This window comes from Lycorma delicatula, chromosome 1 (assembly GCF_047948215.1).
Source record: "Lycorma delicatula isolate Av1 chromosome 1, ASM4794821v1, whole genome shotgun sequence".
Classification (NCBI taxonomy): domain Eukaryota; kingdom Metazoa; phylum Arthropoda; class Insecta; order Hemiptera; family Fulgoridae; genus Lycorma; species Lycorma delicatula.
Genome location: NC_134455.1, coordinates 58610630 through 58625380, shown reverse-complemented (window position 1 = coordinate 58625380; position 14751 = coordinate 58610630). Strand labels below are relative to the sequence as shown.

General features: G+C 33.2%; 1 protein-coding gene across 1 annotated transcript in view; it reads right to left on the bottom strand.

The window, feature by feature from the left end:
- LOC142318689 (Parkinson disease protein 7 homolog) overlaps positions 1 to 1388 on the bottom strand; it is a 43344-nt gene extending 41956 nt beyond the window's left edge. Inside the window, exon 1 of the mRNA XM_075355128.1 lies at positions 1185 to 1388. Within this exon, the coding sequence (XP_075211243.1) occupies positions 1185 to 1355 (171 nt within the window). The 5' untranslated portion in view covers positions 1356 to 1388. The remainder of the gene's footprint in view (positions 1 to 1184) is intronic.
- Positions 1389 to 14751: the final 13363 nt, after the last annotated feature.

Sequence of the window (14751 nt, the reverse complement as noted above, 5' to 3'; positions counted from 1 at the left end):
TGCAGTTTGAAACATTTTTTCACTAAAAATAAATTCCATTTTTTATAATTTTTTAATCTAGTGTTATAGTACTGATTAACTGACATACCTTAGCGCAATCATTAAGAATATGAAGGCAAAAAAGTGGGTAAGTTTCTAATTAAAATCTATTAACAGTATTTATTTAAATATATTATCAACATTAATACATTTTTATGACTATTTAGTCATTTTTAATTAATTTATAATCATCAAATAGCAATATATTTCAATAGGAAAAAATGGATGATAATAAAAATTACAATTTATTTAGAAAGAACATTTGCAGGTTTATTAAGTACATCAAGTTTCATAAGAACTTGTCTTTATTTAACGATAAATTCATAACTTAGAACACCAAATGTAATCACTAGCAAAATAAATATTACATTAATGAAATTAACAAATTTTATTAATGTAATTATAAAATTTTATGACATCATAAATTAAAAAAAATTCTTTCATTTTATAATCAAAATGTGTTTTTTGATACTTTAAAAAATAATTTTTTCTTAAAATTTGTATACTACTTTTAAAAATAACTATTCTAAATGAACTAGGAAACTAAGTAAGAAAAACTACAAATATTACTTAAACAGCTCAATTTTTTCTTAAATTTTTACAGTACATCACGTCTCTTTTAAGAATATTAATCAAATCTAACAACTACACAGCAATATATCTTGGAAAATACTTTCTTAAATTGATCAACATAATTCAATCAGCTATCAAAAACGTAAACACGAGATAATGCTAATCCAACAGCCTCATATCAATCAAGAGAAAATAAAGAACAATCCAGAAAAACTATCCATCCAACCTAATAATACCTAACCTGATTCCAATTGCTAGAAAAATAAAGAAATTAGTTAAGATGTTGACAGTAACAAATCAAATACAAAATCTAGACACTACAAATCTAACTACAATTTGAACCTAAAAGTGCGGAAATCTCATCAATACTTTGCAAAATACATATTTTTTATAATGCAATACTTATGCCCATAATAAGGTTTTTTTTGACGGAAACGAGTAAAATAATATACAACACTACCATGATTTTACGTAATCGCATCGCATAACAATAAAGGCGGTGTCATGATGTGACCTTGCCAACAAACTCAAAATATCGACACATTACATAATATGTAACATTCAGTACTTACACCTGCTCTTCGTAAAACATCAACAGATATCACAAATTCCATATCTTCAGCCCCTTTGGTTAAAACAACCATAACAGTTTTTTTAGTCATTTCGGCTACAGCTGAATATCTTATGGATGACACCAACAACGGAACGAACACCCTGTTCAACTTGTACAAATTAAATACCATGTCGGAACCGGAATCAACTTACCGGCCGGCGCGAACAGTTAGTAAAATAATATTTGAATCTGTCTTTAAATGTATTTATTCATAAAATGTAACTAAAATTACAGATAAATCTTAAAACACAGCAAATTATATATTTTTCCAAAAACGTACAGTAAGGAGGAATCCGACATGCAGCAATAAATACTATCTAAATTTACTTAATAAATTTTTACGATAAAACATTAATAGATTTAAAAAAATATGATAACATGATTCAAATATTTTTTAATAGATAGCGCCTGAAGAAATATGTTGAGCAAAATATTAAAATTAACATTCTTTTATAATAAGCAATTAATTACCACATAAATATTAAATGCCATCTCGACATTTTTAGCAATAACGATTTTACATAAGCATTTATTTTTTTACTTTGGAATCATAAATCGCTTAATGAGACTGGTTTAATGATTTTTCTGTTTTTTGGTAATTTTTTGAACAGTAACATTTACTATGCTACTTGCTCTATTATCTGTTTTATATACCCTAATTTTTGCATTTACTGTTTTCTCCTTCTACACATCTCAACATAAAATTAATAAACCTCGATGCCTTACACATGGTTCATCAGTCAAGTTCATCTTTACAGTATTTCCCCATTAATCAAAATCTCCAATTCATCTTAAGACATTTTCATTTTGACTTTATCAGCCCACTTAATTTTCTTTTCTGTTTTTCCACATTTTATTTCCTACCATAAAGCACTACCCTTTCACAAATATTTTCAAGTATTTCTTTCTTCCACTTTGAAACATGTCTGATACTAGCAGATTCCTTTTTCTACGAAGAAAAGTGTCATTGCTTGTGACTACCTGCTTTTGATTTTGTTATTTCATGCATTCTTTATAATTTTATTAAATAAATAATAATAAAATTTTCCAACTTCTAGTACAATGTGTTCCTCTATCACATTTTTATTACTACTGATTTTTCTCTTATTGATTTCTAGACTAGAATTTACATCTAGAAATGAGTCCATGCCATTCAGTATTTCATTATTTTTTTTGTTTCTCTAAAAAAAAAACAATGTCATTATGAAATGGAACATTTTTGTTTTTCAGTTTGGTAATTAAATTTATCTCTCACTCTCAAATTTACTTTCAATTCCTGTATCGCTTCTTCTATGAACAACTTAAAAAGTAACAGTTACAGACTACATCCATATCTCATCTATCTATTCTATCTTTATCTTCTACTCTCATAACTCCTACCCGATTCTTAATCAGATAATAAATAACTCTTCTCTCTTTATTTTAAATTGAAACATTTAAAGGCTTATATTCAATTCTACAATATCAAATCCTTTTTTCAGATCTACAAATTCTATGTACATGGGTTTATTCTTTTAAGACTGTCTTTTAAAATTAAAAAAAAAAATTAAATTAAAATTCTTAGAGTCAGATGGACTATCTTACGCTAGTGATCTTTCTGAGACTAATCTTATCTTCATCCAATGTATCTTCTGCATGTTCTACATACTTGTAAATAATCCTAGTAAGTATTTTTGACAACAAGACCTTAAACTGGTAACATGATTATTCTCACACTTATCTACTTCAGCTTCCCAGTTACTACGTTCTTTTATGAAATTTAATGATATTTCTCCTGGGTGATGATGATAATGCAAAAAAGTGTTTTTTGCCCAAAAAATGAAACAAAAAAATAAATAAATATTAAAAATAATGACATTTCTCCAGTCTGGTAAATTTTGCATTTTAATGTGCAAAGCTTATTCAGTCCTCCCTTGCATCATAGTGATTTATATTGTTTATCACTATCTCACTGCTTTATTTTTGTGTGAATCTTTCAGAAATCCATCAAATTCAGATTGTACCATAGGGTCACCTCTGAAAACATCATTAATTTCCTTCCTCTCCTGCAGTACTTTACTTTATCAAGCAATTTTTCTCCTCTGTACAATCTGTGTTCCTGCACCTCAGCCCTTTCCATTGGTAAGAAAGATTTTTCATTCATACTTCTTATACTTTTTGGCACATTCCTAATACATTTTGCTTGATTTCCCTAAAGCTTTTTTTTTCTAAATGTAGATGATACATCTAACTTTACCAATTCATTTTCAATTTAATCTTCTATTGTAATTTTTATGCCCGAAGTTTGATTACCCAGATTTTAACTTGAACTGCCATTTTCTTTTAACCTTCTGCAACCCATCTCTTTATTCTAATTTTTTCTTTAATTTCCTAATCTTTAACTTTTACATTAACAGTATCAAATTGTAGTTAAAATCAGTGTCTGCCCTTGGATATGTTTTACAGTTCATAATTTTTTTCCAAAATCTCTTCTTACCTTAGAAATCTATTTGTTATCTTCCTGTAGCTTTTGGTCACATTGTCATGTATTTTCTTTCATTAACACATTGGCTGTGGTGTTGGTTACATATGTCTAGTATGAGCATTTATGGTGTAGTGTCCTATTCCCGATTTCCCTTCTGTGCCCCAGGTATATTTTTTGTCTAACTTTCTTGTTTATTTTTTTATGTGATACAGAGTAATTTAAAAATATTTTGATGTCAGAAGGAATAAATTTGTACTGATCCTGGGCGACTGATACTGCTCAAATTGAATATAAAATTCACAAATAATTCTATTGATGACTGACAAATAGTATTAGAAGAGGTAATAGCTTATAAAATATGAGTGTTTTGTAAAGAACTAGTGGAACCAGTGAATACCGGACAATGGGGACTTATATGGCAAGAGAATTACATGCATTAATAAATAGCCAATATGTTATTTTAGGTAGGGTTTTTGAAATCACTAATTTATATAAATTCTAAGAGTAGTTCCTTTTATTTTATCTTAATTTCCAACTACTTTCTCTTCTCTTAGTATATAATTCATCTCCTGTTTCTATTAAATTATTGTCTTCTTTTATATATTTGCTTATTGTATGTATCTATTTCTTTATACATCTTTGCCATCTCCTTATTTTCTGCTGAAGAGATTGGCAATGTTGTAGTAGCATTTGAATTTATCCAATTAAAATAATTTCTTTGTTACCTTACTTGTAACAGCATTCTTTGCCCAATATTTTACTGATAATTTCACGTTTTGAATTTGTAATAAATATCCTATAATTCCCTGACAAAAATTCTTGTTTATCTTTTGTTTCACCTAACTTTCTGTTATATTAACTTTAACTTATGTTAAAGTTATTTAACTTTCTGTCCATTATTTACTTTAAATTATCTAACATACCACTTAGATTTAAACTTTTAACATTCCAGACAGTTAAAGAATGTCATGATTCTTAAGTATCCTGATGACTTCCTTTTTAACAGTCCCCCACCTAACGATCTAATTAAAGGGTTCATTTTTTTACTTCCAGAGTATTTTACTGAAGAGGAAGCCTTTGTTTAAAAAAATCTGATGTGGATACCACATGACTTCCTTTAATTACATGACCTATTAAATTACATACTCACATTTTTTGCTGCACTTCATTTGAACTTATTTCATTGGAAAGTGAGATACGATCCTCCAATTCTTTAATGAAGTGGACAGTTACACAATTGCTGAAATATTAGTTTTTATTAACATAAAATATTCACACAATTATTAATTCAACAATCTTACATGAAATATTAGGACAGAGTAAAAGTTCCTTTATTACTTGTATTACTATATCAGTATTATTCATATCTTCGTCAGTTGGTGATTAACAAAGCTTTCAGATTTCTGGTTTGTCGTGTAAATAAACATTAATAATAATTAAATTATTCCTTTTAGTGAACTCCTGTACTGGTTACAAATTTAATTTCGACCGTACTGTGTAAAATATTTAGTTTTTATTGTTGGATTATTTGGTAAATAATCAAAAATGAGAAAAACAACCATACAGGAAAAAGATAACATGAAGAAATATATCTCAAAAAAACAACAAGAAGATGAATATGAAGAGAAAGAAAATGTTAAGAACAAGGGAAGAATAAAAACATTAAGAGAAGATGATAAATATAAAGAGAAAGAAAATGTTAAAACCAAAGAAAGAATAAAAAGATTAAGAGAGGATGATGAATATAAAGAGAGAGAAAATTTGAAAACTAGAGAACGTGTACACAAATTAAGATCAGAAGAATTATATCAAACCAAAGAGCGATTAAATGATTGGTAATAAAAAACAAATAAACAATATGATGATCAATTTCGAGTTAGAGAGAATATTATCCAACAATATCAGAGGAGTAACGAACTAAAAGATAAGAATTTGTTGCAATTTATTAAAGATCGAGCATGTATGCCTCAGTGTATATGTTGTTATTGTGAAGGTCTGTTTTTCAGTCACTCTGTAGTTAACTTTAATGTAGGTAAAATTAAACAGAAATTCCACAATAATTAAAAAAAATTAAACAGAAATTAAACTAAAAAATCCAAAAATAATATGGTTCTAAATTATAATTTTCAGTTAACATTAAATAATCAAATGTTTCACCAAATCTATTACATATACACATATGTAATAATGCCTATTATATATTTCATATACGCATTTTTAAAAGTACATAAAATTTTATTTCAGTAATACTTTCTGATTTTTTGCTTTTTTTTATTGCTATTATTGAATAATTATTAATTGTAAAAGTTTTTTTACAACCACAGGTTAATAATTATTAATAAATCAATATATTTAAATTTAAAAAAAAGAGGAGAAGTCTGATTCGATCTGATGTGCCTTCCCCTTATAAGATCCAAATGTTTCATTAATTATAATTTCATTTGGCTATAACTCTGGAATCAATGAAAATAAATAACACTTATGATATATTGATGAAAGTTTCTCAATGAGGAATTATTACTGCAGTTAAGAAAAAGTCCAAAATCCATTATTTCTTTTTTGATTTTGGGCTTTTTTTGACACTTTTGGTTCAGTCGATCAAAAGGGGAGGTACACAACCAGATGTTACAACAGTCCTAAATCCAAAATTTCAACATACTAATCGTTTTTGAATTATGCAGGATACATATGTACATATATATGTACATACATACATAAATATGTATGTACATACATACATACATACATATGTACAGATGTCATGTCGAAACTAGTCAAAATGGATTCAGGGATGGTCAAAATGGATATTTCCGTTGAAATCTGAAAACTGAAATTTTTCATGACCACTCTCACAATACTTGCTTTACTTTGTATAGGAAGTAAAAATAAATAAAATGAATAAGGAAAAACACTTCCTCAGAAAATAAACTGTAATTTTTTAAGCTTATATAAAATAGATAAATGTTATTTAGGTTTGTCGTTCAGTCTGTATTGATCATCAATTAGGTATCTCCCTCAATAATTATTGAAAAGGCTGTTGTCCCATTCCAGAAATATTTTTCTTTGTTTGGCCTTACTGTATACAACCATCCATTATGGTAGTTTTTTACAAGGGTTGATACTCACCTGTGGCACAATAATGTAGTTGGCATTGTGTAATTTTTTAATTGTATTGTACTCTCTTAGGAGTACCACATATATTAACATTAAATATATATTCATAAATAAAATAATAAAATATTATAACATAATTTATTGATAGTACACCTCTTTACTAAATGATAATAAGAATAGAGAGAAAAAATTCAAACATACTATATTAATTAAAGCATAATATATATTACATTTAATATATGTAAAAGTAAAATTACAGATATAACTTTCAATGTGATAACAATTAATTACACAATATATTATAATTACTTTCTTTAATTAGTAAACTTAATCACATTATAACCACCCCTAACCTCCTTAGATACCTGTTCTAGACAGGAAAATGGAGATTCCTGTCCAATGGCAGTGGAGAAGTGCAAAAGTACAACAAAACAGTGTATGAAAACCTTAATATGCTGCACTAATCTATATGGAAACATGTACTAAACAAGAGGTTTAGTAACACTAAGAAATTCTAATTTTGAATTATTCAATTATTAAAGCGACAAATGACAATAGCAGAAAAATTATTAAATAAAATAAGCTGTTGCCAAATAAGTTAAATTTGGCACCATTGACAGAAAATATCAGCGGTTCAAAAAGGATTTCCATTATTACATCTTTTGTTTATTTCAAAATGTTAGCTTTGTTTTAAGGTGCACCATGCAAGAACAGCATGATGGGATAAAGATTTTATTTTCTAAAGGTGTAAAACCAACCAAATTCACTAGCAGTTGTTAAAAATGTATGATAAAAATGTATTACATGTGCAAATTTATGTAAGTGGATTGAACAATTTAAATTGAGCAGAAAAGCTATACCCAAATTTTCATGATAGTGGAAGACCAGTAGAAGTTTCAACTGATGCTCTTCAAAATCATATTAATGACCTTAGGACAGATGCATAAAAAATTGGGAAATAGCTGAAATTTGTAGCATGAGTTTTGGCACTGTCCATTCCATTATCCACGACAACTGAATAACCACTAAATATTTTTAAGGTAGGGTCAGTACAATTGACTCAAAATCACAAAGACAACCTAATTTACATGTGTATGGGACCTAAACAATGATTTTTAATAAAAGGTAATACTTTTTTCAGTTTGCATAATAACTTGTATTCTTCATTTTGAGCTGGAATTCAAACGATAGGGTATGGGATTGAAACACCCGAGGTCTCCCACCACGAAGAGATTAAAAAAAAAATCATAGTCTGTAAAAGTATAAATCTGTTAAAGTGATGTAAACAGTGCTTTGGGACTATAAAGGCTCAATTTGTTGCCATTATTTGGAAGAACAATACACAATCAACACTGAGTTCAACAAAATGACATGCTAGGAAATAAAGTGAAACCTGCAATAAGGAGGAAACGTTGTGGTCTTTCTCAAAAAGCTTTATTCTTCTGCATGATAACAACCGTTCCCATACTGTTTAAAAGACATAGGAAGCTATTCAAAACTGTTGACCCATCAACCTTACAGTTCCAATCTCGCACCACCAGATTTTTTGTTTGTTTGGTCCTTTCAGAGTTTTTATGTGGCCTCAAGTTCAGTAACAATTACTCAGTCAAAAATGACATACAAGAATGGCTTGGATACTAAGATGAATAATTCTTTAGTACTGGTATAAGTAAGCTCACAGAAAGATGGGACAAGTGACTAAGTTAGGTGGAGGTTATGTTGAAAAGTAGCATTAAATTGAAAACAATGGGTCTGTTGAATAACAATAAGTAAGTACTGGTAAGAGACTATTTATCAGAATAAGTGAACACTTTTAAGCATAATTTATCTCTTGATTGTAATTGAGTAAAAGCAACCTTTTACTTAAAAGTAAACACTGGAAAATTTATGCAGCAGATTCTCTTATAAGTGATTACTTAATTTGTTAAGTACTCTCTTAATATTATGTAATAGAATACATGTGTGATTGCAGTAACATAAACAAGCATGTTATAACATGTTCAGTAATAGCTACAGCCATATTTCTTTTAAGACAAAGGATTCTATTTAGTCATTCGATATTGTGAACAGAAGTCTTTGCCCGATGAAATTTGTTTGCAGATACTAATTGTGGATGATTTTAATTTGCAAAGCTTTTAAAAGAGTGTGCTATTGATTTCAATAAATCCATGATCCCGGCAATTGTATAGGCCAAAGAAAAAGTATGGATAGAAATAAAAGATGAATTTGCCAGAAGTTCCAGGAAAAATTATACCATTGGAAAGTTACAAAAACTTCTTAATGGTATAAAGACAGATACTAAGCGAAAAATGGACCAAAATACTACAGGAAACAAAAGAAATAAACTTCTTAAATGGGAAAAAGCATTTCTGGAAATGTTAAATTAAGGAGAAAGTTTGGTTTTCTAGAAAACTACAGGAGGCTGCAATACTGCCAAATGTAATTCAAAAACTTCATTAAAGTAAGCAGATTGGAATTTCAATCGTGAAAAGCAGAATGAAAGTGTACATTCTGAGTTACTGCCAGCACAGATTACAGTAATTAAATGGCAAAAGAAAAAGAAGTTGCATATAGAAACCGAAAATTTGTTTACATCAAAACTTTGTCTTGTTTTACTTGAGTAACTAAATTTTGGCAGGTTGCAAGCAAAAATAGAACAACTTATCATTGATAGAATATCAGCTAGGGCCAAATCTGACCCTATACAGTCAAGTTCGAATGTTTTAAACTATAATAGTGAAACTAACTTTGAAGTGGAATGAAATGGTTTGCTGTCAGAATTATGAGAATATGTACAGTTGTTACAAAACTGACAAAAAGAAATATTAATTTAATTACTGTAGGCCTACTTAGCTAAAAATAAATTCGATTTTTTATTATGACTGGTCATAATTTATAGACTACTAATTGTAATGTTTTTCAAGGAAATAAATATCCTGTATCCTGAAAAAATAAATAAAAGAATGAAAAATCTTTTTTAATAATAAAAAAATTAAATAAGAATTGAAACAAGATTCTGAATGTTGGATTCTACTGTTGGACTGAATCAGCCGATTGCACAAATGTTGAGGTCCAGGTTTGATTCAGCTAATTCAGTCCGACATCTTAACAACTGAGCTACACTGAGACATCATTTCTTACATATTCATTACTGATTTTATTATTATTTTTTTTTTTTTACAGGTTATATATTTTTTTAATATTTATTTATTGTTTTTTATAAGTTTATAATCCATTTTGTTAGTAATAAAAAAAAATACAGATATGAAAATAAGTGAATTAGATTACAGTTAGTTTAAAAATTAAACAAAATAAAACAATTGCTAGCCATGGTTATGTATCTTTTTTTATGAGGTGGAGAAACCCCATTTATGGGTGCTGAAGCAGTGTCAGACTCACTAACAGGTTCCGCAAGATGATATTAGGTGCGTATGTATTCCTGCGCACTACCGACTAAACCTCTACCCCTGGCTACCCCATTCCTGGTACAGCTGGTGTGCATTTCATCAGGAAGGGGGTAATATGCCCACACACACAATCAAACACCACACAGAAAGTCACACACACACAAAAAGATCACATAAAGCAAAAGCGCACCATAGACGCAACACAACATAACAGCAACCACAAACTACACAAGTGACATCCATCCCCTTAACAACAATCACATTTGTCAAAATTTACTTCAGCATACAACAGCAACACAACAATCACACACCATATATACACACACACACAGAGAGAGAGAGCAAGAGAGGGAGACACACACACACACACAAAATCACATCTCAGACACATTCCTCAACAACACATACACTCACAAACAGTCACTGACATACAACATACTTAGCACAGGCCACGGTCAGATGCATAAAAGGAGGGCCCCCCAACCTCATTACGCCCAGGCGACCCCCACACATACGGGGAACTCCCTAGGCATTCAGCAGAGAGCCTGTCCTCCCTAATACCCCTTCAACCCCTTCTTCGCCTGCCCCTGCGGGAGTCCTCCCAGGTGTACAGCTTCTGCATTACCTTCCTGGCCAACATTGCTTCGGCTGTCCAATTACTTGCACTCTCAAGCATGATCTGTTGCACATCCTCAGGTGAAAACATACCCCTTCTGTCTATTGTATGCAATGCCTCACTCCTATGATTCTCAAATCTGAGACAGCTGAAAGTGGTATGCTGTCTCATCTACACACACAAACTGGGCAACATGGGGAGTAATCAAGTCCAAACCTACAAAGGTACTCTCTCTTGCTTGTTACAGGGGCTTACGACCAGACGTCGTTGCCACCCTTCAGTCGCGGTGAGGTGGGTACGCGTCGCAGAAATCTGTGTCTTGTACACTGCAAGAGAGGAGAAAATAACAAGTCAACTCAAAATGATCCTAAACAGCAGCTGCAGTGCACAGTCAGTTAGCCTTACAACTATCTACACATGCAACCGATAGCCAAAAACACTAAACAGCAAACCAAGAAGCCACACAACTCTGGTAACGCATCCAAGGAAGACCAAAGTGAAATGAATGTAGACACTGCGAACAAGGAGTTTGACGAAACCGTTACGGGTAAACCGTTACTTACCCGTAACGGCCACATGGCCGCATGATTTGCATGGCCACATGGCCGCCCGAACTTTCACTACTAAATCGATTGGCAGAGCCTTTTCCAATATGGTAGTTGACTCGTAGAAGGTTGTTTTAAAAACATCAGTGCATACTATTAATGCTCCTTTAATTCTGAATAAGTGCTCTATTTCTGTTCAACCTATGCGTCCAAACGGACGCAGCATAAGAGGCCATACTTTCAAAGACTCCTCCATACACCATGAAAAAATCATGGCCCGACAACTCCTCTCGAGCAATCCTCTTAAGTTTGTGCATCACAGAGACGGCGTCTGCCATTACTTGCCTAATGTGGTTGCTAAACAGCAACTTCTCATCAAACAAAACACCTAGGTACTTATTAACTCTAACTCGGCTGATTAAACAGCCTTTATACTTAATATGAGGGTTTCCACTGTACGACAATTTGTCTGCACCCTTGAGACGCATAAACTTCGTATTGGGCAAAGAAATCTTTAAATTTTGCATGTCCATCCATCCCTTCGCGGTTGACAAAGCCGCCTGCGCCCGGTCTTCTACCTGCGGTCATTAATTACCACGAACAGGAGGTAGTCATCGGCGAAAGCCTGGGCCGTAATCCCTTCTGGGAATGTCAGTCTCAGAATTCCGTCAAATACCAGGTTCCACAGCAGGGGACCGAGAACCAACTCATACAGGATAGAACTCCAACACAAGGACGGAAATACTGCCTCCATGTCAATAAAAATTGCCAAAACATATTTACAGTTGGCGCCTTCCGCCACGGCAAGAGCATTTAAGATGCAATCCTCTGTGCCAACCTCTTTCATGAAGCCATACTGGCCTCGATTTAGAAGTGAGTTCATATCGATGTTTTCCCAGAGCCGTTCCACAACCGGCAAGAGGCTGATGGGTTGATAACTGCTGATCTCACTCGGATCCTTTCCTGATTTTAAGAGCATCCTCATCAAAGCCACTTTCCAACCAGTCGGAAAGCAACCCCAGCTTAGGAATTCCGACAACAGCCTGCCAAGCGGCTCTCTTATGACACGCAGCAGATGATAGAATATATCCGGATCAAGTTGGTCAATTCCCGGTACCTTTCTCAGTGCCATTCGAGAAACCACGCGGTCTATATATACGGCTTCCATTGCCCGTACGCCAGGGAATGGTGTCCCACCCACCCTAACGCCAACTTCTGTTTCACCCTTCGAAGCATCTAGAAACAGAGTATCCATGAACGCTTGGTAAGTCACCACAGATATTAAAGTGTGTTCACGACTACCAAACCCACATCCAAAATGGACAGCACGTGCGATGACTTTGGCTAGTAACATGACTTCGCGAGCTGCCAGGGGCTGCGCTGCAACTCGCGCACGGAGTCTTGCCAAAACTTGAGTTTGGCTACCTTGATGGCATGAACGTACTCATTACGGGCGTGCTGGTAGATCCCCAGATCCTCAGTGTGCAGATCATTTATGATAATCTCCGTTAGGGGGCGACGCGGTATCTTTTCCCAGCGGACCTAACTCTTGCGCGCAGCACGCTAAGGTCGGAGGACCACCACTTTTTCCCGGGTTTCCGCCTGCGTTTAACAGACAGCTCCTCAGAAGCAGCGGTCATGACGGCTCCAGGCACTCTCCGATCAGCGGACTGGCCACTACCTAAGGATCCGTCCATTGCCCGAGGCCGCCGTAAGACCCTATCGCAATCAGTCTTGATGTCCAGGCCGAATTGTTCAGCCACCAATTCCACCTCCTCCCTGTGCTCCATGCGCCATTGCAACCCCTGGAAGGCAGCAGCACACTCGCGCCGCAGCTTGTGCTGAGCCAGGCTCCTTAGGTTATAGCGAACCGAATCTGGAGCTCTTGGACCGTCACCGTAAACGATCTCACAGGTTTATAAGCCTATGATCACTCACACTGGCCTCGGCCCAGACAGTCCAACTACTTGTACACCTAAGCAGATCGCCCGTCACTAAAGTGACATCGATGTAACTTTCCCCCAGTTCGGAAGAGAAAGTCGGCGTTTGTTCTGCCTCGTTAGAGGTTCCTTGCTTCAACGAACTGTGTGAGACCAGCGCCTCTGGATTCAGTGAGTGGTGAACCCCAGGCGGAAGACTTGGCATTAGCGTCCAGAGCAACCAGCACTCTGATGCCCGGGAGACCGTCCAAAAACCGCCCTTAAAATTCCTTACATGAAACGAATCCGTCGTCTTCATAACGGATTAAGACCGCATTGCTAAAGAATTCTGCTAAAGAATTCTGCTAAAGAATCGGAAGTGCGTTCAACCTTTTGTTCAACACTGCAAACGGGACGAACATTTCCTTTTAACGTCATCGAACTGAAACAAAAATCAAATATTAGACTCGAAATAGGATTACGAAAAAGAGAAAAAGGTTTTCTATCGATCAATTAACGATATACATTTTTCCCCATTTAGTACAGTTGCCAGCAAAATTAAGCTCCTACAAAATGGACATCTTCCGGTTTGACCGTCGAATAATTTTGAATTGCAAGAACCGCACAGCAAATGTTCTCACGGACAATAGATAATTTTGACAGCTTCACATGCAAAATTTGCAAATTTTTTCCTTTTTCTTTTTCGCTCATCCGTACCACTGGGATATCTTACAAACATTCAACCTGGTCTCTATTAACATATATAACAATAAAAAGTAACGTCCTTAAAATATTGTTTGTGAACGGGTATACGTTATAACTTTACACAACGGTATAATTTTTCTACAACTTTACACAAGTTACTGTAAAATTTTATGATCGATTCCGCAGTGTAACAAATTAGAATCGGAAAAGATATTCCAACCGCATTCCTTACATGAAACGAATCCGTCGTCTTGATATTGATTAAGACCGCATTGCTAAAAAATTCTGATCGAAAGTGCGTTCAACCTTTCGCACAACGCCGCAAACGGGGCGAACATTTCTCAGATATAAATTGATAAAACTCCTGCTAGCACCGTAAAGTTTTATGTCAAACTCCAATTCTTCCAATTAATTCTTTAACGATTTCAGTCTAATGTGGGGGAAAAGGTATATAGTCTGCTTCTTCGGTGATAGAAAAAAAAGGAAAAAAAATTATGGCCTCATTTTTTTTAATAATAAAATCTTTTATTCAAAAACAATATTCGAAGTATATAATCTGCATTTTACAAATTATTTCTTAAAAAAACCATACCTTACAACTAAAAAACTGGATGAGCGCATGGAATAGTCACAAAATAAACTAAATTTATTTTACAAAACTGACAAGTGATAGTTTCTTTTCCTTGTTCTTTACTTTTAAACGTTGAAAATTTTCAGTTTATATTAAGAAATTTATACAAAACAATGTTCTTTTGT